The sequence below is a fragment of the Crocodylus siamensis genome, chromosome 15 (assembly GCF_052110815.1).
Source record: "Crocodylus siamensis isolate JL-2025a chromosome 15, ASM5211081v1, whole genome shotgun sequence".
In the NCBI taxonomy this organism is placed as follows: domain Eukaryota; kingdom Metazoa; phylum Chordata; order Crocodylia; family Crocodylidae; genus Crocodylus; species Crocodylus siamensis.
Window position 1 is genome coordinate 53,351,885 of NC_143409.1, and position 26,383 is coordinate 53,378,267.

General features: G+C 62.9%; 2 protein-coding genes across 5 annotated transcripts; both read right to left on the reverse strand.

Moving 5' to 3' along the window:
* Nucleotides 1-567: 567 nt before the first annotated feature.
* On the reverse strand, nucleotides 568-12,695 carry SLC44A4 (solute carrier family 44 member 4). 2 transcript variants are annotated; one of them, XM_090028169.1, is made up of 21 exons: nucleotides 12,594-12,694; nucleotides 11,734-11,782; nucleotides 11,578-11,651; nucleotides 11,293-11,371; nucleotides 10,907-11,006; nucleotides 10,644-10,778; nucleotides 10,459-10,519; nucleotides 10,232-10,337; nucleotides 10,026-10,109; nucleotides 9,825-9,937; nucleotides 9,177-9,299; nucleotides 8,392-8,491; nucleotides 7,814-7,906; nucleotides 7,308-7,410; nucleotides 5,701-5,957; nucleotides 5,248-5,342; nucleotides 4,091-4,194; nucleotides 3,107-3,180; nucleotides 2,803-2,962; nucleotides 2,175-2,259; nucleotides 568-2,083 (listed from the first exon to the last, which is right to left on the reverse strand). In XM_090028169.1, the coding sequence occupies exons 1-21, from the start codon at nucleotides 12,622-12,624 to the stop codon at nucleotides 1,923-1,925; spliced, it is 2,187 nt and encodes a 728-aa protein (XP_089884295.1). In that variant the 5' UTR covers nucleotides 12,625-12,694; the 3' UTR covers nucleotides 568-1,922. The 2 variants fall into 2 exon arrangements, with proteins under 2 accessions (XP_089884295.1, XP_089884296.1); XM_090028170.1 differs by lacking the exons at nucleotides 568-2,083; nucleotides 2,175-2,259; nucleotides 2,803-2,962; ... (2 more) ...; nucleotides 5,248-5,342; nucleotides 5,701-5,957 and adding an exon at nucleotides 5,969-6,787 and having other exon boundaries at nucleotides 12,594-12,695.
* Nucleotides 12,696-13,055: 360 nt separating this feature from the next.
* Nucleotides 13,056-26,373, reverse strand: EHMT2 (euchromatic histone lysine methyltransferase 2). Of its 3 annotated transcripts, none has more exons than XM_090028153.1 (28): nucleotides 26,241-26,373; nucleotides 26,021-26,069; nucleotides 25,751-25,930; nucleotides 25,368-25,645; nucleotides 25,030-25,102; nucleotides 24,790-24,875; nucleotides 24,323-24,472; nucleotides 24,052-24,189; nucleotides 23,431-23,542; nucleotides 23,126-23,227; nucleotides 22,790-22,935; nucleotides 21,922-22,065; nucleotides 21,600-21,817; nucleotides 21,188-21,373; nucleotides 20,730-20,812; nucleotides 20,425-20,531; nucleotides 19,961-20,083; nucleotides 18,950-19,051; nucleotides 18,765-18,869; nucleotides 17,648-17,802; nucleotides 16,570-16,737; nucleotides 15,763-15,907; nucleotides 15,315-15,485; nucleotides 15,025-15,140; nucleotides 14,746-14,832; nucleotides 14,407-14,485; nucleotides 14,078-14,253; nucleotides 13,056-13,749 (listed from the first exon to the last, which is right to left on the reverse strand). In XM_090028153.1, the coding sequence occupies exons 1-28, from the start codon at nucleotides 26,361-26,363 to the stop codon at nucleotides 13,569-13,571; spliced, it is 3,783 nt and encodes a 1,260-aa protein (XP_089884279.1). In that variant the 5' UTR covers nucleotides 26,364-26,373; the 3' UTR covers nucleotides 13,056-13,568. The 3 variants fall into 3 exon arrangements, with proteins under 3 accessions (XP_089884279.1, XP_089884280.1, XP_089884281.1); XM_090028154.1 differs by having other exon boundaries at nucleotides 15,315-15,392; nucleotides 26,241-26,340; XM_090028155.1 differs by lacking the exons at nucleotides 13,056-13,749; nucleotides 14,078-14,253; nucleotides 14,407-14,485; nucleotides 14,746-14,832; nucleotides 15,025-15,140 and having other exon boundaries at nucleotides 15,314-15,447.
* Nucleotides 26,374-26,383: the final 10 nt, after the last annotated feature.

Below are 26,383 nucleotides of genomic sequence, written 5' to 3' on the forward strand. Positions count from 1 at the left end.
GTCCCCAGCAAGCCCATCTGGGCTGGCAGAGACCCCAGGTGTCCGAGCTATACACTTTGGGAGTGAGGGGCATCAGCTGGCCTTGGGGGGCTGAAGGTCAGGAGTGAGGGGCAGCGGCCAGGTTGGGGGTTGCGCTTACTCTCTTTCCCAGCTGCTCATCTTATGGGATGATCTCACTTCTGGGTGACCGAACACCTGGGTTCTCCAGCCTCTGATGCCCTGTCTGGACACCTTCCCAGCCTGGTGGGGTCTGGGGTCCCTAAAACCTTGTCCCCACTCCCCAAGAGAAGAGTTGCTGGGAGCTAAGAAGGGCACAGGTTTCACCCCGAGTTCCTAATCCTTTGGGTTACAGCCGGGGCTGCTGGGAAAGCCTTGTGGGGGGGTCAAGCCCAGGGTATCATACAGGGTGGTCCTCTCTGTCCCCATGGGATTTGACCCCACCCACACCCAGGGTCACAGGTGGAACTAGAGCCCCCAAGACGAGAGGAGGGAGCATGAGAATGGGGCTGCTCCCAGCAGGGGACGCTAAGGTGGGGAAGGGGGCAGCGGGAGGAGGACTCCACTTGATATCAATCAATCACCTTTATTATTATTATTATTATTATTATTATTATTAGATACTGATTCAGATTATAAAATATTCCATAAAAATCTTCTGAAAAAAAGAGGGTGGAAAAAATAGCCCCTCTGTACAGTACTTCACTGGGAGATGCCATAGAGACAGGGCAGGAAGTGAGGGCATTATGGACAGGAAGTGGGGAAAGGAGGGGAATGTTTTGGAAAAGCAAGGTGGCTAATGGTGGAGAGTGGAGGATGGTGGGGACAGAGCAGCAGAGATGACAGTAGTCGGCCCCCCTCAGAGGGACGTCAGCTGTTGCCAGCCGACAGGGTAGACCTTAAAATCCAACAAGGCAGACAGGAACTGGACCATCGGAGACGTTGGGGTCAAACTAAGAGGTGCCAGGGCCAGTGGCATACTGTGGGTCTCCAGCGCCAGGGGATCAATGTTTCCATTTGCGCCCCCCCATTCATGGCCAATGCTGAGTGGGGGGGGCTCCATAGACACCCCCCCGCTGCTACGCTACTGGCCAGGACATGATGATGCGGAGTCCGCTGTAAGCCAATGGGAGCTGGCAGGTTCCTGTCCTGGAGGAAGTAGGGCTGAGAGGATAGGGTGTTGCGGGAGGTGCCAGATGGAGGTCAGCTCATGGGCAGGAATTGGCCCCTGTGGGGTAGGCCAGAAATCCAAGATGGCTGAGACGAAACAGCAGGAGCCTATGGCAACTCAGGATAACATGGCCGACAGGACGAGCACCGAGTGCTACTAAAGTGCAGAGCCAGCTGGAAAGACCCAAATCACCCATTTGGGGCGGGCTAATAAGTGAGAGGGAGGGAGGGTAAAATGGGTGACAGGAAGTGCCACTGATGGGTAGGGTGGGGGGAGCTAGCTGGGATGATAAAATAGCCACCCAAAAGTGCTGCCCATGGGCAGGGGAGTTGGTGGTGGCAACAAGATGGCTGACAAGCAGTGTTGCCAATGGGTTGGCAGGAGTTGGCCAAGGTGACAATATGGCTGAAGGGGCTTGGGGGTTGGCAGGAGTTGGCCAAGGTGACAATATGGCTGAAGGGGCTTGGGGGTTGGCAGGAGTTGGCCAAGGCAAAAAGATGGCCACCAGGAAGGGCTGCCAACAGGCTAAGGCACAAGAGGGCCGACAGGAAGTGCTTCCAATTGGCTGGGGAGTTGGCCAGAGCAAGATGGCCACCAGGGAGTGCTGTCAGCAGGCCAGGGAGTTGGCAGGAGTTGGCCAAGGCAACAATAAAACCAACAGGAAGTGTTGCTGCCAGGCCAAAGCCTGTGAATGGAAGAAGGCCGTGAAGACAAGATGGCCAACAGGAAGTAGGGGCAGGCCAGGAGCTGGCGGCTACTTCTTGGCCTTGTCCTTGACTTTTTCCTTGTCCTTGACTTTTTCCTTGTCCTTGCCCTTGTCCTTGGTCTTGTTCTTCTTGTGGAGGATCTTCATGAGAGGCTTGGACATGTAGTAGGGCTTCTCCACACTGCCGTCGTTCCGCTCCAGGTCCTCCACTGCAGGCACAGGCCAGATCAGGGGTCAGAGGTCAGGGCTTGGGGAGGTCAGGGCTCAGGGAGGGTCAGAGGTCAGGGGTCAATTACTCACAGAAGCAGAGGAAGAGGGTGTCCACGCACATGTTGTAGACGCTGAAGAAGCCATGGGAAATGAGGTAGGCACCAACCACCACCGTCTGCCGTCAGGGGGTAGGGGGGAGTCAGTGGGGGTTAGAGGCGGCCCCAGATCCCCATAACCCAAAGCCCCTGGCCCATCCCACAAATACCCCCACATCCCAGAGCCCCTTGCCCGCCCCATACAGACCTCCAATCCCACAGCCCCCCATACCCCACAGACTCCCATATCCCAAAGCCCCTCCAACACCCCAAGAAGACCCCCATATCCCAGACCCCCCCCACCCCATAGAGATTCCTCAAGATCCCAGGTCTCCCCCCACCTCACCGCATAGAAACCCCCCATATCCCAGACCCCCCATGACCCAAATGCCCCCCAGACCCTTTCAATCTCTCCATAGGAACCCCCCAAAGCTCATAACTCCCACAGTGATAGAAATCCCCATAAACCCACCCCCACCTCCTAAATACCCCCCACTTAGAGTACCCCATTACCCTGGCACCTCCAGATCCTCTAAATCTTCCCATAGGAACCCCCATAACCCATACTCTCCCAACCCGCCCCATAGAGACCCTCCAGGAGCCCCGAGCCGTGGGGCACTCACGATGATGGGCAGCCAGTAGTAGTGCAGTGCGGGGGGTGTGGAGCCAGCGCCGGGCAGACGGCCCGAGAAGAAGAAGAAGGCCAGGACCCCAATGCCCCCCACCACCAGCAGCTTCCCGAAGAACAGCAGCAGGTCCGTCACCTTGTCCAGCACCACCACCCTGCGGCGCGGGTCCAGGCGTCAGGGCAGACCCAGGTGCAGCCCACCCTCCCACCCCCATCCCACTGCTCTCCCAGACAACCAAGGTGCCCGGCTCCCAGCCCCCCTGCTCCCACCCCCCAGGGAACCCAGGCGCCTGGGCTACCTGAGGATGTTGCGCATGAGGAGGCTGAAGGCATTCTTGGCCGAGACGCAGAAGTTCTTCCCGTAGATGGCGATCTGGGGGGCAGGGGGTACTTTGGCCCCAGTGCCCCCCAACCCTGAGCAGCCCAGTGGCTCCCTTTGACTAACCCCCAAACCCATACCCCCAGCTGGGCTGATGCTCCTTCACACCTCCAGAGCTCCCAGCAGGGACCCCCAGTACACAAACCTGGGAGCCCCCATAGGACCCCCAACCTGGTGCCCCCCTTAGCTGACCCCTGAGACCCCCCAGTGATCCTTCAATGTCCCCAGTGACCTCTAGCACCCCTCAGTGACCCCCCCAACACCCTCAGGACTCAATACACACACACACGGCAGCCCCCTATAACCTCTCAATGACCCCCAGTGATCCCCCAATGTATACATACACTGGAGCTCCATGACCTCTCAGTGACCCCTGTGACCCCAGTACATACACACTGTATCCCCAGTGACCCCTCAATGACCCCTAGGACTCCCCACAGTGACCAATACACACACATATGCAGACACAGGACCCCTCTGTGACACACAATACACACAGTGGACACCCTGTTGACCCCTTAATGACCCCCATGACCTTTAATTGACCCCCAGTACCCCCCAGTACACACACCCTGCTCCCCATGACCCCTGTAGTCACACCTAATACATATACTCTGGACCCCCCTGTGACCTCCCAGTGACCTCAATACACACCCTAGACCCCCAGTGACCTCTGAGAGACCCCTTCTAAGACCCTTCCCAAGGGACACCACCCCACCACGCACACCCTGGCGCCTCCCACATGCAGTCCCCCTGCCCAACACTGTTGTCTTTATAATCCACCCCACACCCCCCAGGACTCCCCAAGACCCCTCCCCACACAGCCTGGGACCCTCCAGTACCCCCCCAACCCCCGATTTCCCTCTCCCTAGCCCCACCAGCCCCCCCAGGCCCTGCCCCCTACCATGATGTAGGCATTCCTATTAAGAAACTTGATGAACTTCTCCAGGCACCAGAAGCAGCACTTGAGACAGCACAGCAGGCACCGGGTCAGGGGGTTCTCGGCACCTGGGGGGGATGAGACATCAGACCCCCCATGCACGCCAACCCCCCCCAGACCAAGCACCCGCCCAGGGCAGTCACCATGCTCATCCTTCAAGCCCTGACAATCCCCCCACTTTTTTAAAACAGTTGTTTTTTTTTTTAACTGACACCCCAACTTTTCTGACTGCCAAATTCAACGTTTTACTCATGAACCAGCAAGTCCCACCCCACAACATCTTTTGGGGTGGGGGGTGTTTGTTTTTTTTACTAACAATCCAACTTTTTCCTTTTAAAACAGAAAATCCCAACATTTTCATGACAATCCAACTCTTTTATGGACACCCCAACTTGCTTTAACTGACAGTCCAACTTTTCATTACTGGCAATCCCAACTCGTTTTGCTGGAAATCCAATATTCTTTTAGTAACAATTCAACTGTTTACTGATATCCCAACTTTTTTATTTACTGCCATTCCAATATTTTTTTAACCAGCACCCCTTTTTATTGAAAATCCCAAACTTTTTTAACTGAATCCCAACTTTAAACAGAACCCTGAGTGTTTTTCTTACTGAAAATCCCAACATCCCAACTTGTTTAAACTAACAATCCAACTTTTTTCTTTACTGAAAATCCCAACTTTAGCAGACCCACCACAAAGTTTTTTGTTTTTTGTATTTTTTTACTGAGCATCCCAACTTTTTTTTTAAACAGGCAACCCAAAAATTTTAATGAAAATCCCAACATTTTTAATGGAAAATCCCAACTTTTTTTTTTTTTACCAACATCCTTTTCCACCATAATTGGTGTTAAACACCTAAATAGACCCCTGAACTTGGCCTGGTAGAAGAGTTACAGTTGCATTATGTAAATCAGGGTTGTGTAACTTCTAAGCCCTTGGGAGCAGGGGTGGGGTCCCATGACCAGGGTAGGATGGGTCCCAGACTCCAGCAGAGAGGTGTGAGGAATTGCAGAGACCCCCTGACCTGCTAGGATCTGGGGGTATGAGGTCCCAATGCTGTGGGGGACCTCAGGGAAGGGGAGCAGGGTAGGGAATGAGGAGGGTTGGGGGCCCCCACCTTTGAGCTTGTTGTCCAGGTACTCAAGGAAGATGCGGATGAGCTGGACAATGGTGAGGATCAGTGCCCCGAAGGCCAGAGAGCCCACGTGGTACCTGCCAGAGAGACCTGGTGGGGTGAGTCCTGGGGAGAGAACCCAGGAGTCCGGGCTCCCAGACCCCTGATCTAACCTGCATCCCCCTTTCCCTCCAAAAGAGCATAGGTGTCTCAGCTCTCATTCCCCTCTCAGCTACGAGAACCTGTGTCCAGGCTCCCAGCCTCCTCCCCTCCCAGAGAACCCAGGTGTCTGGACCGTAGCCCTCCTGTTCTCTTCCCCCAGCCCTCACACATCCCTCCTGGAGAACCCAGATAACTGGGCTCCCCTTGCACTAACTCCCTCCCTCCTCTCCCAGAGAGCCCCGTATCCTGGCCCCCAGCCTCCTCCTCCCAGAAAACCCAGGTGTCTGGGCTGACCGGAGGGTGCGCAGGAAGGCAGCGCTGATGGCACAGGGGGGAATGTCGTGGGGCTTGTCGCGGGCCCAGTAGTAGGAGGCGAAGGCACCGGCCAGGACACACTGGCCCAGTGCAAGGGCGAAGTTGGCCACCCACAGCAGCCCTATCACGTTGTAGATCTGCAGGTTGAAGAGGTTGCGCTGGAGAAGCCCCTTGGTGTCATACGCCAGGAATGTGCAGCCGGTCACACATGGCAGCCACTGTGACGCATTGAATGTCTGCAGGGAGGGGAGATGGTGGATGCATGAGCGGGGGGAGGGGGGTGGATGGAGGGATGGGTGGACATGAGGCTGACTGGATAGGTTGGTGTGGGGGTGGGTCCATGTTTAAGTGGGTGGACAGAAGGATGGGTGGGTAGGTGGAAGGGAGAGTGGATGGAGGAAGGGATGGATGGAAAAATGGACATAAGGATGGATGGATGGATTTCTGTGGAGACGGATCAATGTATGAGTGAACGGACAGAAGGATGGATGAGTGGGTAGGTGGGACGCTGAATGGATGGATGTGGGGGTGGACAGATGAATTTGTGGGTGGTTTGGTTTGGAGATGGATCAATGTATGGGTGGATAGGTGTGTGGGTGGTTGGATAGATGGAAGGATGGGTGGATATAGGGATGAATGGATGGATAAGTGGGTGAGTGGGTGCATGGGTGGATGGATGAATAGAAGGATGGACAGAAGGATAGATGTGGGGACGGAGGAATGGGTGGGTTGGTGTGAAGATGGACTGATCTGTAGGTGGTTGGACAGAAAAATGGATGGTGGGTCGGCGGACGAAACAATGAGAGATGGATGGGTAGATACAGGGATAGGATAGACAGATAATTGTGTGGGCTGACGTGGGGAGGGATGGATGGATGGATGGATCAGTTGGTGCGGAGATGGATCCATGTGTGGGCAGGCGGGCGAGTGGGTGAAAGGAGCAATGGAGAGAAAGAAGGATAGATCCGGTGGCTGTGAGGATGAATTGATGTGTGGGTAGATCGGGGGATGCACAGATGAGTGGGTGGGTTGGTGTCGGCAGGGATTGATGGGTAGGTGGGTGCTGCTGGAAGATGAACAGATGTGTGAATGGATGAACAGGTGAGTGGAGAAACAGATGAAGAGAGGGATGCATGTACAGAAGGATGGATAGATGGACAGATGAATGGATGGATGGAAGGACGGACATAGAGAGAAGGCAACAAGAATAGATAGAAGTATGGATGGATGGACGAAGGATGGACAGACAAGAGAACAGGTAGGTGAACATGGGGGCACAAAGAGGGGCCCACCCCAGTGCAGTCAGCTCCACCCACTCATATGCACCCCACATGGAAGAACCCGCCTAGCCCCTGACTGCACACGTGTGTCTCAGCATACACACATGTGCAACCCACCGGACTCCCTGCTACAGGGCTTAGCCCCTGGGCACCAGGTCCTCAGCCTCTTCCCAAACCCCTCCCCCCACAGACACTGAGGGACCCCTCAGGCTGGGTGGGATGGGGAAGGAGACCCAGGCGTTCGAGATCCCACCGCCTGCCCCCCACAGGGCTCTGGATGCCTGGCCGCTGCCCAGGGTTGCTCACCAAGGGGTCACAGGACTGGTTGCCAGAGACAGCGGAGCAGCCAGGGGCGCTGGCATTGTTGGGGGTGATGCGGTACATGGGGGTCCCCGATGTGGCCAGGTACCTGGAGGCGGGGGTCAAGGGAGCAACAGCAAAGGGACAGGGGCCCCAATCCAGGCCTGATCCTGGGGGTGGGGGAGGGGGCTGGAAGCAGGGGTCTGACCCCTTCAGGGGGGCTTCGATGTGGGCCCGATCCCAGGTGCTATGGGGGCAGGAGCCCAGCCTCTGTGTGGGCCCCAATCCAGGCCAATCCTGGACGGTGGGTGGGGTCAGGTGCCTCGATCCAAACCTGATCCTTGCGGGGGGGGTGGGGGGGCATGTCCAGGCCCTTCAGGGGCCTCTGATGTGGGCCTGCTCCCAGCCTCCAGGGGAGCCCCAATCCAAACCAAACCTGGGGGGGTTGAGGAGGCAGGGGTTGGTCCCTTTGGGGGCCCTGATCTGGGGGGTGAGGGGAGTGGGAAGGATACAGGGCCGTCATGCCCCAATAGGCCACACAGATAATGAGGAGAACGAAGGTGATGAGTGGGTAGAAGATGGATGACATCATGTAGCCTATGGCTCTGTGGGGAGGGGAGCAATTAGCTCTGGTTTGAGGGGGCTCCATGAGGCCCCTGGTACCCCCTGCCCCGCCCAGCCGGGCATCTTCCCTGCCCCCACCCTGTGGCCAGAACTCCAAGCCTTGCCCACCTGCTTAAGCCCCACCCCACGGCCCCACCCACCCGTGCCAAGCCACAAGCCCTCCCCTCCAGGCCTGCCCCACTGCCCCCAGGCCCCACCCACCACTCTAAGCCCACCCCCTTGACACAGGTTTGCCCACCCCCCCCAGACCAAACCCATTCCTCCAAGGCCACGCCCTCCCTCTGCCCACGCCCACCATGCCAAGCCCCACCCCCTCCACCAGGCCCCCTTCCACACGTCCCAGAACCTGCCCACCTTTCTCAGCCCTGCCAGCTTACGCCTCACCCATTGAAGGCCACGTCCCCCCTGGTTGCGAGGTCACGCCCCCTCCCTCAGGCCCCGCCCCCTCAGGCTCTGATTGGCTCACCGGCTGGCCTCCTGCAGCAGGGCGATGGCAATGCGGATGCGGGTGCGAAGGAAGATGAGGAGGAGGAGCAGGATGCCCTCCACCGCAGACAGCACGATCACTGCAGGGGCAGGAGGCAGGGCTTGGGGTGACCCTGCCCACTGCTGACCTTCCATCCTCATTAACATGCAGCAGGTACCACAAGGCCCCACCCCCAGGACCAACCTGCTGACCTTTGACCCTCATTAAAATGCTTTGGGTTTTCCTGCAAAGCCCCACCTCATGACCTTTGACCCTCACTGAAATGCAAGCAAGCTCCCCCCACAAGCCCTTACACCTCTGTCCCAGGCCACATCCCCTCCTCCTGGCCTCAATGCATGCTGGGAGGGGCAAGGAGGACCCCCGCCAAGACAAAGAGGGCAATTGGGGGCACCCCAAGATTTGGGGGAGCTTCATATTTGGGGTGTCCAGAAGTCTGCCTGTAACCCAGGAAACTCCCCTGGAATTTGGGGTGTCCAGAGCTCTGGCTGAAATAGGGTGACCCTTCTGGGATTTGGGGGTGTCCAGGGATCTGCTCATGGGATTTCAAGGTATCTAGGGACCTGAAACCCCCCAGGGGATCTTTGGGTGTCCAGCGGTCTTCCTGAAACATGGCAAGCTTTGGGATTTGGGGGGTGCTTGGGATGCGCCCACAGCGCCCTGGTGCCCCCCCAAGATTTGAGGGTGTCTGGGGAGTCCGAGGCCCCTGTGGGACTTAGCGTTGTTCAGGGATGTTCCTGCAGGCCGGGCCCGGCCCCCGCACTCACAGGCCGCCAGCCATGTCTCCTTCACGCTTCCATAGACGCTGAGGTCGGTGCTGAAACCCACGGAGGTGATGGAGGCGCCGGCTGCGCACAGGGTGCTGTACTCCCGCCAGCAGTGGTAGATACCTAGGTGAGAAAGGGGGAGGGGCTTGTCTCCCCACAGACCCCGCCTCCCTCCCCTGTCCCTGCTCCCACAGCCCCCAGGCTCCCATCTTCCTTGAGCCAAAAGCCAGGCAGGGATAAGCTCTGTCCCTGGCCCCGCCCCCATTTTAGGAGGCCCCACCCATTCCCCAATCCCCACCCCGTTTGGAGTGTGGCCCAATACGTAGCCCCACCCTCTCCTAAACCCTGCCCCACAAGGCACCAGGCTCCGCCCCTCCTACTGCAGCCCCCGCCCCCTCCTATCACCTGGCCTCCACCAAGCCCCACTCCTTGCCAGGCCCTGCCCCCAGGCCCTGCCCCTTCTGGCTCCATCTGGTACTAGCCCTGGCAAGCCCCACCCCCTTTTGTCTCCCAGCTCTGCCTCTACATGGCTCCACCGCCTCTACATGGCTCCACCCCGTCCTGGCTCACAGGCCCCGCCCATTCCTAGCCCCTCTCCTCCTGGCTCAAAGGCCCCACCCCACTGCTCACAGGCCCCGCCCCCAGTACCATAGGCCCCGAGGCCGAGGACGCCGACGATGAGCAGCCAGACCAGGATGCCAGCCACGAATCGCAGCAGCAGCAGGAAAAGCAGGCTCAGCGCCATGGCTATCACCAGCCCGCTGTGGGGGGCAGGGGTCAGCACCACCCAGACGCCTGGGTCCCATGCCCGGCCCGGCCCCGGACGCCTGGGTCCCGTGGGTCACTCACATGAGGATCCAGTACCAGCTCTGGGCAAAATCCTCAAAGATCTTCACGCCGATGTCCCTGGCGTCGAGCGATGCCATGATCTGCCTGCGGGGGGGGGGAGTGAGGGGTGCTGGTGGAGCCAGGAGGAGGCAGGGGTGCGGGTCAGGAGTGAGGGGCACCAGCGGGGCAGGGAGATGCGGGTTGGCAGCGGGGGGCCCCACACTGACCGGACACCAGTGTTGAGGGCCTCCTGGGTACCGTTGGGGCTGAGTCCATCCAGGCTGAAGTCCCCCAGGCCAGAGGAGTTGAACCAGGGCAAGCAGCGGTTCAGGACTGGAGAGGGAAGAAAGGGGGCTAGACCGCGATGCCCAGCCCCACCCTGCACCCCAGAAAACCCAGGTGCCCGGGCTCCTACCCCGCCACCCCCACAGAAGACCCAGGTGTGCGGGCTTACTGGGCTTGCTCGGGATGGTGTAGCGAGGGCACAGGTCCCGCCTGATAACCTCTGCTGTCGTCTGAGGGAGAGAAGCCCGGTCATACCGGAGGCAGGGGGCTGCGGGTCAGGAGAGGGGGGCACCGGCAGGGCTTGGTGGCAGGTAGAGGCTGCGGGTCAGGAGTCGGGGCACCGGGGGACTGTACCAGGTGGGTGTCCGTGAGGTTGAAGCCAGGCTGACACAGCCGCGCCTGCTCTGGAGCCCAGACCTGGTTGGGTGGCGACGTGAATGCAGTGACCGGCACCGTCCAGAACCTCTCGGGGCAGGAGGAGACGCAGACCTGGGGGGCACAGGAGAGCAGGGAGGACCCAGGTGTCCAGGCTGCCCCCGCCATAGGGAGCCCAGGCATCTGGCCTCCCAGCCTCCTGCCCCGCAGGGACCCCAGGCTTACGGGGGAGAGGGGGGTACCTGGGGCGTGAGGCACTGCAGCCCATCCAGGGCAGCTGCCAAGGCCCCAAAGGAGGGGGTGCACTGCAGCAGGTCGAAGTACAGCACAAAGGGCTTGTCCCTGGGGGGACAGGGTAGGAAGAGACAGAAGCAAGGCACAAGTGGTAGCAGAGAGAGGCACCAGGACCCTCCAGGCCACCTCCGACAGGGCCTCCCAGACCCCAGGGTCCCCCTGGTGCTCCCACACGACCCCAGACTCCTGGGTCCCCCCGGGTGCCCCGCGGGCAGAGCAGCCCGGAGCAGGGAGATGCAGAAGTTAAAGGAGGAGGAGGAGAAGAGAGCAGAGCTCCCCCAGCCCAGAGCCCCCCCCTCACCGGGGTATCGAGGGGGCACTGGGGGGTACTCACCGGTTGCCCCCGATCCCGCAGTAGGCACCGGTGGAGTTACGGGGGTAGACCACCTGCCGGGGGTCCCCGTAGAGCCAGGCTGGGAGGGCAGCGGGGGGCACCAGAGGTCAGGGCAACTGCTCCCAGATTTCCCCAACTGCCCCTCGCCCCCCAATGGGGTCCAGCTTGGGAGCACCATCCAGCTGGGCAAAGGACCCAGGCATCTGGGTGGAGCCCCCGACCTGGGCTGTGCCCCCTGCTGCCCTCCATGGGCCTGGGGGGTCCCGACTGCCCCCCACTCCTCACCGAGGATGCCCACGACCACATAGCCGGCAATGAAGACGAGGAAGAGGACGCAGCAGATGATATCGGTGCAGCTCCTGGGGGCGACAGGCGGTCAGATGGGGCAGGGGGCCGGGGCAGGGCCTGGGGGTGGTCGGGGAATGGGGAGGGGGCACTCACCGCTTCTGGATGGGGCCCCGGAAGGACGGGTCATGCTGGCACGGCTGCCCTGGGGAGGGGGGATGGACCCGGATGCCTGGGTTCAATGCCCAGGGGCCCTGAAAGCCTTGAGCCAGGAGGCACTGACACCCCACTTGCCCCACCCTGCCCTGAACTGCCCCCCCGAGGATTCCCCGACAGCTTCCTTATTGCCCCGCAGGGCACAAAGTCCAACCCCCCCACCCCCCGGCTGGCCGGTGCTTCTCACTCCAGACCCGCAGCCCCCTGTGCCCCCTGTCCCTCTGCCCCCGGGCCTGGCTGGTGCCCCTCACTCTCCTGACCTGCCCCCCGGCCCTGCCAATACCCCTCACTCCTGCCCCTGCAGCCGCTTGCCCCCCCAACTCGACCAGCGCCTGACTCCCGACCCGCAGCCCCTGCCCCCAGCCCGGCCGTGCCCCCCGCCCCCATCCCGGCCAGTGCCCCTCGCCGCCGCCCCAGCAGCCCCCTGGTGCCCCGCCCCCCGCCCCCCGCCGTGATTGTTTCCCGTTCCCCTGGGCACGGCGGTGTCGCGCCCGCGCGTGCAAACAGGCGTGTTCCCGGGGGGGCAAGTGGCAGAGCCGGTCCCCCCCGGGCCGGATCCGGGCTCCGGGCTCCGGGGCGGTGCAGGCTGCGGCCGGGCCGGCCGGGCCCCGGCTTCTCCCCCGCCCCGCTCCACGGTCCCGAAACTGGACTCTGACCCGGCCGCGGCCGGGCTCCCCCGGGCTCCCCATGCTCCCGCTGTCGCCTCCCGGCCACCGGCCGGGCTTGCGGGGGGGGGTCGACCCCAGCCCAGAAGCCCCCAGCTCGGCCCCGCCCCCGCGGCGCAGCCCCCCGCCCCTCACCTTGCTGCCCGCCCTCCTGGCGGCGCCCCATGGCGGCCGGGCCGGGGGGGGTCGGGGCCGGGGGGGGTCGGGGTCCGCGGGGCACGGGGTCGCGGCTGCGACTGGCTGCGAGCGGCGGGGACACGGCGCGGGGTCCGAACCCCACCCCTGTGACGTCCGCCGGCCACGCCCCGCACCTGCGCACCTGGCCACGCCCCGTTGCACCTGCTCACCTGGCCGGAACCCCGGCGCCCGGGGACATCCGCCCCCCCTCACGGGCCAGGGCTCCTGCCAACCCCAACCCCCACCCAAAAGGAAGAACCCAGGTGCCCTGCACAGCCCTCCTGGCACCCAGGGGTCCTGCCCCCCCCAATAAAGAACCCAGGCATGCAGGACCCGCCCCCCGCCTCAGGAGTCCTACCCCCCCCCCCCCAGGGAAAATAAAAGAGGAGGAAGAAGCCAGGCTCAGGCCAGGGAGTTTGTATCAAAGCAAAGTTTATTGGTTCCTTTGTGGCAACAAAAGGGGGGGGTTAAGGCTCTAACGGGCAGACGGGGAAGGGTCTCCTCCCGGGGGGCCGGTGTAAGGGACAGTCGGTTTCTGCTACTCTATCCTCTGCCGGTACAAAACCCCATGCCTTATTTTTCTCTTGAAGAGAAGGAAGAGAGGACAGAAAGGCGTCCAGGTTTGTATCAACAGAGGACGGAGAATACTGTCCTCCATAACGGCCACCCTCGTCTCCTTGCACGAGGCCGTGGGGCAAGGGGCCGGGGGAACTCCCCCTCCCCTAAGGCATCGCACAAGGGATCAGGGACCAGCGCCCAGGCACAAGGTCGCCCCCGTTTGCACGAGACGGTTGCACCAGGGGCCAGGATAACTCCCCCAGCCCCAAGGCCTCGCACAAGCGCCAGGGCAGCCCCGTCTCCCAGCAGGCGCGAGCGCAGAGGAGGGCCTCCGGCGTATGAGGAATGAAGGGAAGCACCCCGGTGCACGAGGGCTCAGGGCGCAGGCAGGGGCAGGGCGGGCAGGTCGGGCAGCAGGTCATGGGGGGCATCGAGGCGTGCCAGGCGGCTCTGCTCCAGCGCCAGCGCCTCAGCCGAGTGCTTGCACTTCTCCGACCCGCACTGGCACGTGAAGTACTTGCTCTTGATGTCCCAGAACCGGTCCCCGTAGTCGAACCTGGGCCAGGGGCTGGGGTCAGCCGGCGCCTCACCCCCAGAGCCTGGTGCCCACAAAAGCCTCCACCCATCGGCCCCTCGCTCCACCTACTCAAGCCAAGCCCCCAATTCCTAATCCTGCCCATGCCCCCTGGCTCCACCCACTCATCCTAGCTCTGCCCAGGGCTCCCCTGTAGACCCACCCCCATCCTAGCTCCGCCCACAGCACCTGCCCCTACCCACCAGCCTAGCTGGGTGGAGCAGCCCCCATAGCTGACCCCGCCCCCTTGCTCCATGCCCCCACCCAGCCCCCTAGCCTGGACCCCAGCCCTGCCCCCAGCATGACGCACCCCAGCTCCTCGCCGGCTCGGATGTGGCGGCTGCTGAAGAAGGCGATGCGGGGGAAGCGCAGGTCCTGGTGCAGCATGAACACGCGCACGGGGATGATGTTGGGGTCACACAGGTGGTTGATGAACCGGCTCACGTTGCCGTAGTAGCGCGCATCAATGCAGTAGACCTCGCCATCCTGGCGGAGAGACAGACAGGGCACTGGGACTCAGCGCCCCCCCCCCCCCCCCCCACTTCCACCCCCAGCCGTGACTCCCATCCTGCAGGGAACCCAGGTGCTGGGCTCCTAGCCCCCCCCAAGAGCCCAGGCATCCCGGCCCGCCACCCCCACCTTATTATCCAGGTCGAACAGGTAGGAGTCATCCTCCCGCACATCGGCCTCCGCATCCGAGATCAGCTCCCCCACATATCTGCCAAGGGGGTGAGACAGCACAGGTGCATTGTGGGAAACTCCCAAGGAATTCCCCCCCCTCCCCACAAACGCTTACAAGGGAGAGCTGTGGTGGGGGCAGGGGACTGCAGGTTGGGAGGGGCACTGGTGGGGCTTTTGAGGCCTTGGGTCAGGACCGGCAGCCATGGGGTTTTGTGGGGGGGGGGGCTGCATATCAGGAGGAACACCATGCCCCCCACCCTGCCAAGATCAGGCCCGGATCGGGCCCCCAGGACTCACTCGCAGATGAAGGTGCCTTGCGGGATGGCCTGCAGTGCCCGCACCCCCCAACCCATCTTGGCTGTGCGGTAGAGCTGGAGCCGCACCCTGCAGGGAGACGGGGTCAGTGCCACTGCTCCGACACCCAGCCTCACCGGCACCCCCATCCCCAGACACCTGGGGCTCCCAGCCTCGCTGACACCCACCCCCTCCACCATCCCCACATGCCTGGGTCCCCCAACCTCACTGAAGCTCTCCCCCCACCCGCCCCTTGGCTATTCCCAGATGCCGGGTCCCAACCGGATGCCGCTCTGCACCACGCGGTTCTTGCAGGTCCTCCAGCAGGCGCAGGCTTGGTTGCACTCAAAGATCAGCGGTGGCTCGATCTTGTTGAACTCCTGCAGCAACCGCCCGTCCTGGGGGTGGGGGGTGGGTCAAGTCATCCCAGGCCCTGCCCCCTCCCACACCCTGCAGTGCCCCCCCCCCCAACTCTCAACCTGCAGCCCCCATTACTGGTATTCTCCCCCCACCACTACACTCCTCACCCTTGATAATGCATCCACTCCCCAGGGACTGGGGGTGGGGCTCACCTTGTCGTACCAGCAGCGGATGCTGAGCTGGCCACAGAGGCAGTTGCTGGAGGAGCAGTCGTCCTGGCAGGTGCAGTGCTGGGCACGGGCAGACAGATGCAGGTCAGCCGGCCCCGGACGCCTGGGTCCCTCCCTCGGGGGGGCAGCAGGGGTCAAGGTCAGGCCCCCACCCTACAGCCCCAGGGAGAAAGGGATGCCCTTCTAGCCCCCCTGCCCCTTCAGAGCCTGGGAAGCCCTACAGCTGCTCCTCTTGGGGTAGGAGCAGGATACTGTAGGATGCTGGGGGGTGCAGTGAAGGCCTGGTGAGCAGTGCAACAGGGGTATTCAAGCACACACACCCCCTCCCCCCATCTACAGCAGGGAGGTGCTGGCCCCCATAGGCACCCCGAAGGGGCAGATATCTTCACCCCCTCCCTACAGGGCAGGTGACCCAGGGACCCCCTGGCACCTGGAGGTGGGTGATGTTGCGGTCGATGCTCATGGCCGAGGTCTCACAGTTCTCAGCGATGTACTTGTAGTCGCTGGGGCAGGGCTCGTCGTCCACCGCATTCACACACGGGATTGGCACGTTCTCGTAGCCCCGCGCCACGTCCCTGCCGCCGCATGGGGTGGGGGTGTGTGAGGGGCCCAGGCATACAAGGGCTCCCAGCACAAGAGTGACCTAGGCTTCTGGGACCCCGCTCCCCCCACCCCAACTTAGGTGTCTGGGTTTCTCACACATACACAGGACCCAGGCATCCAGGCCACACATGCACACGCACCAAGACACAGGAAGGACCTAGACATCCAGGCCATGCACATACGCCCACACACGAAGACAGAGGACCCAGGTAGCTGGGCCACACACATACGACCCTGGCCACATACATGTACACAGGCACAGGACCTAGACATCCAGGCCACCCACCCACACACACACACACCCACACACACACACACACACACACACACACACACACACGACCCAGGTGTCCAGGCACCGACACACACAGGACTCAAGTGTCCAGCATACACACGCCCACAGAAGGAACCCAAGTAACCCAGCTGTGCTCGTGCCAGGGACCCAGGTGTCTGGGCCACACATGCTCACACGCACAGAAGCACATATGTGATGCATCTGTGCACCCCACATGCCTGCACCTGTGGAACGCCGGCACCTGGGTCCTGGCCCCATACCCACCCATTTGCTGATGATGCTATGTCCAGGCTCCACCCTCTTCCCTTCCCTTGCCCTACCCCCTGCTGCCCCATCCACCTGCTGATGATGCGTTCAGTGCGCAGGCCACGCGAGGCCGCCCCCTGGCGGATCTTGCGATTGAGCTGCAATGCCACCCACACATCCGAGTGCTCCAACGTCAGGTCCAGCGGGGAGTCGCCCTCCTTGTTGCGCAGCTCTGTGTCGGCCCCCCGTGACAGGAACAGCCTGGAGGGCAGGACAGGACAGGGCAGGGGTCAGGTCAGGGCAGGGACCCAGGCACCCGGGCCCCCTGCCCTGCTGCAGAACCCAGACAGCAGGGCTCCCAGCCCCCGACCCCTGACATCCCCCAGGCTCTGCTCCACCCTAGAGCACCCAGGCATTTGGGCTCCCAACATCCCCTCACCCCAAATTGGGATTGAATCCAGGCATCTAGGGTCCCAGCATGAAAGGAGCCCAGGTATCTGGGCTCCCTATGCCACCTGCTATCACTCCCCAGCTCCCACTCCCCCCACAAAGACTCCAGACATCCAGGCTCCCATCCATCCCCCTCCCGCTCCCAGACCCTAACTCCCTTCCCAGAGAACCCAGGCATAGGGGCCCCTAGCACCCACCCATCCCAAACCAGGATTGAAGCCAGGCATCTGGACTGCCAGCAGGAAATGAACCCAGACATCCTTCAAATCCCCATGTCCCCCCACACACACTCCCCAAATGCATGTGTTGCTCACAGGAGAAAGTCTCAAGAGCAGTGGCAGTGACATGTTCCTTACCACCCCCCATCTCCCAGCACACGTGTGCTGTGTCCACACACACACGTGTTACTTGTGTAACGAAGCTCTCACACATGCTTATGTGCAGCAGTGCCCCTCCCATCCTCCTGTCCCTGTACACGTGTCCCCCCCACATGTGATACTTGTGTAACACAACTGTGGTTGCTCTCACAAGCACCCACATGCAGTAGTGTCTCCCTCCCACCCCCATATCCCTGCATACGCATCTCCTCCTTCACCCTGCGTCCCCACACACGCGCAATACTTGTGTAATGCAACCATGCTAGGTCTCACAAAAGCCCACATAAAGCAGTGTCCCTCATGACCCCTCCCAGCCCCAGTGTCCCCACACATGCATCACTCACGTGACGCAGTCGCGGTAGCTCTCACGGGCTGCAATATGCAGTGGCGTGTCGCCGTGGCAGTTGACTGCGTGCAGGTCACAGCGGGCATTGAGCAGCACCTCAGCGATGGCAGCACTGCCCGTGAACGAGGCCCAGTGCAGGCAGATGTTCTCCTCCTACAGCGGGAAGGGGATATGACAGGGTCACCAGGAGGCCTGAACACCCGAAGTCAGAACTCCCCCAACTTGGCGTGACCCTGAAACCTCCTGCATGTGGCATCTGGACCCCTACACACAGGAGAAAAGGGACCTGGTATGGTGGCACCCCCAAATCACCAGCTAAGATAATGAACCCGCAAATCTAGGATCAGGGGGATCCCAAACCTCCCAGCTCAGGACACTGAACCCCCAAATCCAGGAACAAGGCCCCCTTAAAATCCCAGCACAAGTGGGACTCCAAGATCCCCCACCTGGGGGGACCTGAACCCCCCAAAACAGGAGCAGAAAAACCCTGAACTCTGCTGCTCAGGTTCCCTGAGCTGCCAAATCCAGGGGACCCCAAAACCTTCAGCATAGGGGACCCTAAATCCTCCAACCACAGGAACCCCTGATACCCAAGTCTCAAGCTCCCTAATGCAGGAGCACAAAGGTGCCCCAAAATCCCAGCACTGGGAGACCCTGAAATGCCCATCTTAGGGGCACTGAACACCCAAATCCAGGAGCACAACACCCAGAAACCCCTACAGAAGAGCGCCCCGCCCCAATCCAAGAGCAGAGTGTTTGGGGTTCCCCTAAGTCCAGGAGCTCAAAGGAACCCTCAACGCTCCAGCATAGGGCATCCCAGTCCCCCTACAGAGGAGCAGTGTATCCCAAAACCCCAAGCATGGGGGACCCCCAAAGCCCCAGCACCCAGGAGCATAGGGGACACCCAACACCCTTATGCGGGGGGGAACCTAAACTCCTAATAAAAGGCAGGAGCCAGGGGACCCTGAAACCCCCAGCACAGGAGACCCAGATCCCAAGCATAATGGGGACACCCAGACTCCCAGTGCAGGGGACCCCGAAAGCAGCCAGTACAAGGATTGCCCAGGGTGCCACACAGACAAAGGGGCAGCAACGTGAGCGGCCCGGGGGCTCACGTTGTCTGTGAGGGTGACGTCGGCACCGCGGGTCAGCAGCATGCGGATGACATCGATGTGCTTGTGCTCGGCCGCCCAGATGATAGGGGTCCAGCCGCCGTTGTCCTGGGGAGTCAGTCAGTGGGTCAGCAAGCTGCCTCCTATCCCCCGCCCCATGCCCCCCACCCCAGGCGCTGGGGTCCCACCTGAGCATTGACGTCGACCTGGCCAGTGGAAAGCAGTAGGTCGACCATCTCCAGGTTGCCGTTCTTGGCTGCATGGTGCAGGCAGGTGGAGCCGTCTTCTTCCTGGGGGGGGGGGGGGGGGGGGGGGTCCTATTTAATGCGTCCTTCCACCCACGCAGATCAGCACTCGCCCCACAAATCCCTCTGCCAACCCTCAAGTAAGCCCAGCTCCACGGGTCCAACTGTGCCACAGCCCTGTCACCCACGTCTCCGTGCCCGCCCTCTCCCACTGAAACCCCATCACCTTCCATGTATCCCTCTGCATACCCCCCCACCAACGCCATGTATCCCGCCTCCACACCCAATGTATCCCTCCACTAACCCCCTTCACTGTAGCCCCATTACTCTCCGTACATCCCTCTGCCAGCCCGCCTCACTGACCCCATATTTCATCACCCCCTACCAACCCCTCCAGTGACCCCACGCACCCCTTCACTACCCAGTCCTTAAGCCTGACTCCAAACATATTCCTCCGCCAGCCCCATTCCAAATATCCCTCTTCCAACCCGCCCCACTGGCCCCATGTATCCCTCTGCCAATTGCCCCCAATCCCCTTCACCAGCCCCCCCCTCACTGAACCCCATGTTCTACTGCCCCCCTCCTCCGTGAACTCTCCATGCCCCCTCAGGTATCCTGCCACCAACACCCCCCACATCACTGAAGCCCACATGTTCTTCCACCAACCCCACCCTGAACTCCCACACGCATCCCTCTGCCAAAGAGTTATTTTCTGCGCTCCATGTCCTCCCCTAAAAGACTTTCTGCTGCTTATGCTCTCCCTGCATCCCTCCACCTGCTCGCCATTAAGCTCCATACTCTGCCTTCCGCCACCTGCCCTACATAGGGAACCACTTCCCCGTGCACGTGCGTGATCCAGGTGTGTGGTGATCTGCCTCCCCTCAACCCCGGGACTATTTCTCCCTGCCCCACATCCAAGTCCTGCCCACCAAAGGGGCACTGGACATCCCTGACCTTGCTGTAGACGCAGCCGCCGCGGCGCACCATGTAGCGTGCGGCCTCCACGTGGTTGTTGGCCACAGCCTCCATCAGCGGTGTCCGACGCGTCTTGTCCACCGCATTGATGTTGGCGCCCGCCTGCCCCAGGGAGGACGGGGTTAAAGCCCAGCTCCTTCCCCACTCCCAGCCCCTCTCATGGCAGCCAGGCTCCTCCCCTTCATCACTCTAGCCCCCTAGACCCCGCCTCTAGGTGCCATAGGCCCCACCCTACTGGCATAGCATAAAGGCCCCACCCCCTCAATCAGCTAACCCCACACAGGACCCACCCCTTGCTTCCCCTATTCCTCGGCCCCGCTCACATAACCAAGCCCCACCCATTTCTTCCTCCACATAGCCTGCCAGCCCCCGCACCAGCCCCTCCATGCTCAGCTCTGGTCCCCAGAACCGAATCTTGCCCCCAGACCAGGCCCCACCCCCACCTGGAGCAGCACGTGACAGATCTCCAGGAAGCCCTTCTGGGCAGCGGCATGCAGCGGGGTGCGCTTGCTCTGCTGGTCAGTCTGGAAGTTGGGGTCCAGGTTGTCCACTAAAAGGAGGGGGAGGGGGAGGGGGAGGGGCAGGTCAGACAAGCCTAGAACAGGGAGTCACTGTCCCTCCCCTGAAGCCACCCCCTGGAATGGGGGATCCATACCCCAGCTGCCCACACCAGGCAGGAGCCCCCTGACGATGAGCCCCCAGGACCACAGGGCGACCCTCCCAGCCCTGCACCTGCCCGAACACTCACGCAGCATGAGCACAACCTTCTGCAGCTCCCCCTGCTTCACCGAGAGGTAGAGCTGGCGTGGGTGGAAACGCAGCTTCTTGCGCCTGCCAGACAGACAGGGAAGGGGGACGAGGTCAGTGCCTGGTCCGGACGGACAGACAAGTTGGGGGTGGGGGAGAAACGAGCAGGACCTGCTCCACCAGGAGGTGCTGAGGGGCAGGGCCTAGACACCCCCATTCAAGGGGCAGAGCCTCACCAGGCAAAGGCAGAGCCTATGCACCACCCAACCCATAAGGGGTTGGGCAGATATACGCCCCTCCCCCCACATCAGGGTGCAGCCTCTCTCTTGATATAGATATATATATAGAGAGAGGAAGAGATTTATATCACACACATATGCTTCCCCAAGACCTACTCCTACCTACTCCTCTCTTTTCATACCAGGGGCAGGGCCTGGCAGGAAGCGGGTGGGCACTCACCTCTCGGACTCCTGCACGACTAGGGCCTTCTCCAGCTGTTCACGTCCGAGCCCTGGGGCCAGGCCCAGGGCTGAGAGGGCGGCACCTGAGGGCAGGGGCAGCACTGGGCCCCCCGAGCTGTCAATGGCGTCGGCCCGTGGGTCTGGGGGCGCCGCCCGCCCCTCGCCCTGGCCCCGCATCCGTGCGCTGCCAGAACAACACAGGGCGGAGTCAGGCCACAGGGGGCGGAGTCAGTCAGAGAGAGGGCTCCTACCATTAAACCCCACGTAAGACTCCTGCCCCCCAGCTCAGAACTCCCCTCACTCATCTCATTAGCGCCCCCGCCCTGCCGGTGCCCCCCACCCCCAACCCACAGCCTCCTGCCCTGCCAGCGCCCTTCACTCCCGCCCCTCAGCCCAGCTGCAGGGTGTACCTGGGTTGGGTGGAGTCAGCGCGGGGGGGCTCGTGGCCAGGGGGCCGGGGTGCAGGGGCAGGCGTGGAGGTGTCAGCCCGGGCAATGGTGATCTCCTGGGCCTCGGAAGCATCCTCGCCACAGTGGGGGCAGAAGACGAGGCCGTTGAGGGTGGAGACGCAGCTCTTGTGGAAGCGGTGGGTGATGCGGAAGTCGGGGTGGCACTCCAGGAACGTGCCCTGGGGGCGGGGGTAGGATTCAGCCTGGCCCCTCACTCCTGACCTGCAGCTCCCCTGGTGCCCCTCAGTCCCCACCCACAGTCCCCTGCCCACCCCACACTCACGGCAGTGCAGAAGTAGCCACAGCCAGGGCAACAGTGGTGCTTGACCATGCGGGCACGGTGGGTCTCGCACAGGACCATCAGGGGCACGCGGCTGGATGGCCGCATTGTCTCACGCTTCAGGATGCTGCTGTTGCAGCCGCTCAACTGGGGGCAGGGTGGGGAGGGATCAGCCTAGACACCTGGGATCCTCCCCACCTCTGCACCAGCAAGGCTGTCCCCCCCAGTCTTCTGCCCACAGCCCCAGACCACAACTCTGGCTGGCCCCTGCCCTACCCCTACCCAGTAGCCACACCCCCTCATCCACCAGGGGTGCCCCCTTCATTGGGTGCCTCCTTAACATAGTCCCACTCTCATATGCATACCCATACCTCTTCCAGGATCTAAGCAAGGGCAGACTCCCTGCCCGTGTCCACACCACCTTGAACCTTCATCTGCATAGCCTCGCCCCATGGTCATGTTCACAACTCCACTGACCTGCCCCTGCCGGGGCTCATCTGCATAGCCCTGCCCACAGATCCACCCCCACACCTCATCTGCATAGCCCCACCTCAATCCACTCGCTGCAGCCCACTTCCCCCGCATCTGCGCAGCCCCACCAGACCCACCCCATCAGCCTCCTTCCCACCTCATTTGCATATCCCACACCTCCAGCACCCAGCCACACTCCCACCCCCTGGCTCCACCCCCACTAGCTCAACCTGCACATCCCTAACCCCGCCCAAACCTCCGCCCCCTCCAGCACATCTCCATAACCCCACCCTCAGCCCCTCCCACATCACTCATCCTCCTGCCCTCCCTTCTCCTCACTGCCCCACCCCCTGCTTCGCCTGGCCTGGCTCCAGGGGCACGTGGTGGGGCAGGGTCTCACCTGCCCGTCCACGCTCTCAGTAGCCATGCAGTGGGCGCGGGCAGCCGGGCCAAGACGCTCGATCTTGGGGGCCTCCATGCGGCAGGAGCAGAGGGGCAGCTCCTCGCAGCGCTCCGTCTCCAGCGAGCTCGTCTCGTTTGACACCCCTGGGGGCAGGGCCAGAGAAAAGTGGTGACAAAGGGAGAAGAGCCACACAAAGCAAGAGCGTGGGTGAGGGGGCGAAGCTGCGGGGCAAGGAGGAGGGGGGTAGATCACGAAGGTCCCGATGCTGCTACCTTCTCTGTGGGAGGCTGTAGGTCTGCAGCAGAAAGGGGGAGGTATGGGGGTGGGCCTCACCTGCATGTGGCGGGGACAGGGCTCCTTCACTGGGCAGCTCCAGGCAGCCGAGGGGCAGCTCTGTGTAGTCGCCCTGGCCTGGCGCCGGCCCCCCGTTCACACCTGAGCGGGGGTGAGGGATATTAGAGTCCATGGGGGTCCCCCAGCATCTGACCTTCCCATCCTCAGACCCCCCCCCCCCAATCCCCTGCCAGGGGCACTACACCCAGAACCCCCCTAGGATCCCCCCCCTCCCCGGTCCCCTCCTGACATTCCCCAGAGCACCCAGAATCCTCCCCACCGCCCTTCTGGCTCCCCACCCCCACCTCGGGGGTCCTTGGGCCGGGGGTCCTTGCGCTTGCGTTTGCGTGATGGCTTCACCCAGGGGCTGTCGCTCTTCCAGCGCTTCCGCGCCTTCCGCTTGGTGCTTGATGCGCTCTGGGGGGCAGGGGGGCAGCTCGGGTGAGGTGGGAGGCAACCCCCCAGCCCTGCCGGTGCCCCTCACTCCCAGCCCGCAGCCCCCTGCCCTCCCCAAGCCCCTCACTGCCAACCCACAGCCCCCAGGCCCTCTCATAATCCCTGAAGTTCCCCCACCCCCAGTGCCTGTCCCATCCTGACCTGTGCCCTCTGACCCCAGCCAGGCTCTCCCCTGAAGTCCACTCCACAAAGCAAACCCTCAGCTGTGGCCTCCGACCTCGGACCCCTGCACACCCAAGCTCCCATGGTAAGCCTCTGACTCCCACCCTCACAGGCCAGGCACCCCCAGACTCTGAGCCCTGACCTTTGCCAAGTCCAAGCCTGACTGCTGACCCCATATCTATCTACACGCAATCGAAGCCCTTGAGCCCGCTCCCCAGGCCCCTCCTCCCCATCTCTGACCCCATCCAACCTCAGCCCTGGAGTACACAGCTCCCCCCCGGTGACCTCCGACCCCACCAGGGCCTCACCCTATCTGAGGTGTTCCCGGACTCTTCATCCTCATCGTCGTCGTCCTCGTCGTCTTCCTCCTCCTCCTCTTCCTCGTCCTCCTCTTCCTCTTCCTCCTCCTCTTCGCTCAACTGCTCCCCAGCCCCATCGGCCTCTGACTGCGGGTGGGGCCCAGCATGGTGAACCCAGGTGTCCCCCAGAGCCATCAACAGCTCCCGTCTCTGTTACACCCAGTCCTGTTGCCCCCACAGAGCCAGCCTGTTCCACCCAGCCCAGCCCCCGCGCCCCCACCTTGCTGTCCGAGTCATTGTGCCCATCCACTGAGTAGCTGTCGTAGAAGAGGCTGAAGTCGGCTCCCACCTCAGCCTCCCACTCATCGGGGCCCCGATCCTCACTCGCTGGCCCCAACGGCCGCGCCGCCATCTCCTCTGTCACCGTGATCTGGGGAGCAATGGGCGGGGGGGGGTCAGAGCTCGACCCAGGCTCCCAGCTGGATGGGGGCCCAGGTGCCCAGGAGGGAGGGCTCCCAGGTAGGGAACCCAGGTGCAGGGGGGGTGTCAGGAGAAGGAAACCCAGGTGTTTAAGAGGAGAGAAGGGAAAAAGGAACCTGGTCATCCAGGGATAGGGAGATGGGAAAAAGGATCCAGGCATTGCAGAGGTGGGGTCAGGAGTAGGTAACCCAGGCGTCCGGGATGCAGGGGAAGGAAAGGCAACCAGGCGCCTGGGGACAGGGGACCCGGGCACATGGGGGCAGGTACCTCAGTGCTGGCACGGGGCAGGGTGGACGGCAGGCGCTTGTGCAGGGATTCAGGGCCGTAGTCCAGTTTCCGGCGCTTGGCGGGTTCTGGGTGCGGTACAGATGTGAGGGAGGGGGCAGCCACTCTCGTGGTGTCCCTCACTCCCAACCCGCAGCCCCATTAGTACCCCTCACTCCCAACCTGCAGCCCCCCCCCCCAGCCCCACTAGTACCCCTCATTCCTGACCCGCAGCCCGGATACCTGGCTCTTCGATGCTACGGAGATCGTCGGAGACACGGAAGTGCAGCATCTCAGACACACGCTTCTCCGGCACCTGGTGGCGGGGGCAGCAGGCTGGGGCCCAGGCATCCGGGGCACCCACAGCACCCCCCAACTTCTGCCAGCCCTGGCCCCCCACCCGCAGCCAGATGCATCCCACAACTGGGGACAGGGGTCCCAGATGCGCGTGTCCCATCCCACTGAAGAACTCCTGGGAAAAGCCCCGGCATCCGGGACACCCCCTGCCACAAAGAACAGGCTAGGGAAGGAACCCAGGGGACCCCCACCCCTGGAGGGACCCCAGGCGCCTTGGCACTCACCTGACCGTTGCCGGGCTTGGCCATGGTCTTGCGGGCCCGGTGCACCTTGGGCTTGGGCTCCGGGCTTGGGGGTGCCAGAGGTGGGGCCTCAGCGGGGGCGGGGCCCATGTTGGGGGTGGGGCAAGGGGCGGGGCCAGCACCCGGCAGGCTCAGCAGCCGCATGGCCAAGCTCTGCACCGAGGGGGGCGACTTCCCCGCCCCCGTCAGTGACATCTTGGCCCGGCTCGGGGTGCCCCCGGGCCCCGCCGGCGGCGACGGCAGCGTCTTGGCAGCGTGGCCTAGCGGGGGGAGGGGAGTGAGAACGGGCCCGGGCCCCAGGCGTCCCCGGGAGTTAGCCCCCTTCCCGCGCCCACCCTGCCGGGGCCCCTCCCCGCAGCCCTCACCTGGCAGCCCCCTGCCCCCGGGGCTGGCGCCGGCTGCAGGGCTGCTCTCAGCGTCCGGCTCCTTGTTGCTCCCGGACGCCTGGGTCCTCGGTGCCGCCTCGTCCCCGCCGGCCCCCGCCTCCGCAGGGCAGGGGAGCGCGGAGGGCTCTGGCGGGGGGGCCTGGCCCGTGCGGGGCTGCCCTGGGGGGGGCGGGAGATGAGCGGGAGGAGGGGCTGGGGGCGGGAGGAGGAGTCGGAGTCGGAGTGGGGGGCTGCGCCCCCCCATCTCACCTGCGTCCCCTGCGTCTGCGGCGGCCTCCACCGTCTCCGGCGGCTGCTCCTGGGGGCGGGGGCGGGTCAGCCACCAGCCCCGCCGCGGCCGCCCCGCCCGGACGCCTGGGCCCCCCCCCGCCCGCGGCCACCGGCGCCCCCCCCTGCCCCGCCCCGCCCCGCCCCGCCCGCCTGCCTCGGGCCCCCCGGGCTCCCGCCCCCCGCCGGTCCCCGCGCTCACCTCCTCCATGGCTGCGTCTGCAGAGCTGGGGGACGGGGTGGAGCCACGGCGACACGTCACGATGCTGACGTCACAGCGAGCGGGAGCCTTAAAGGCGCCGCGGCCCCGCCCCTCCCGGCCCATTGTTCGGGGCCACGTGGTGC

Excerpts from the sequence above, each read along its gene's own strand:
- EHMT2 (XM_090028153.1), bottom strand. The coding sequence starts at position 26,363 with ATGGGCCGGGAGGGGCGGGGCCGCGGCGCCTTTAAGGCTCCCGCTCGC. Across the intron at positions 19,052-19,960 it reads GCGGCTGCGTCTACAGCAAG|GAAGAAGACGGCTCCACCTG; the intron begins GTCAGGGATGTC and ends CCCCCCCCCCAG. Across the intron at positions 14,254-14,406 it reads TGTTCGACCTGGATAATAAG|GATGGCGAGGTCTACTGCAT; the intron begins GTGGGGGTGGCG and ends TCTCTCCGCCAG.
- SLC44A4 (XM_090028169.1), bottom strand. The coding sequence starts at position 12,624 with ATGGGGCGCCGCCAGGAGGGCGGGCAGCAAG. Across the intron at positions 11,007-11,292 it reads TGCGGGATCGGGGGCAACCG|GGACAAGCCCTTTGTGCTGT; the intron begins GTGAGTACCCCC and ends CTGTCCCCCCAG. Across the intron at positions 10,110-10,231 it reads GCCCTCAACACTGGTGTCCG|GCAGATCATGGCATCGCTCG; the intron begins GTCAGTGTGGGG and ends CCCCCCCCGCAG.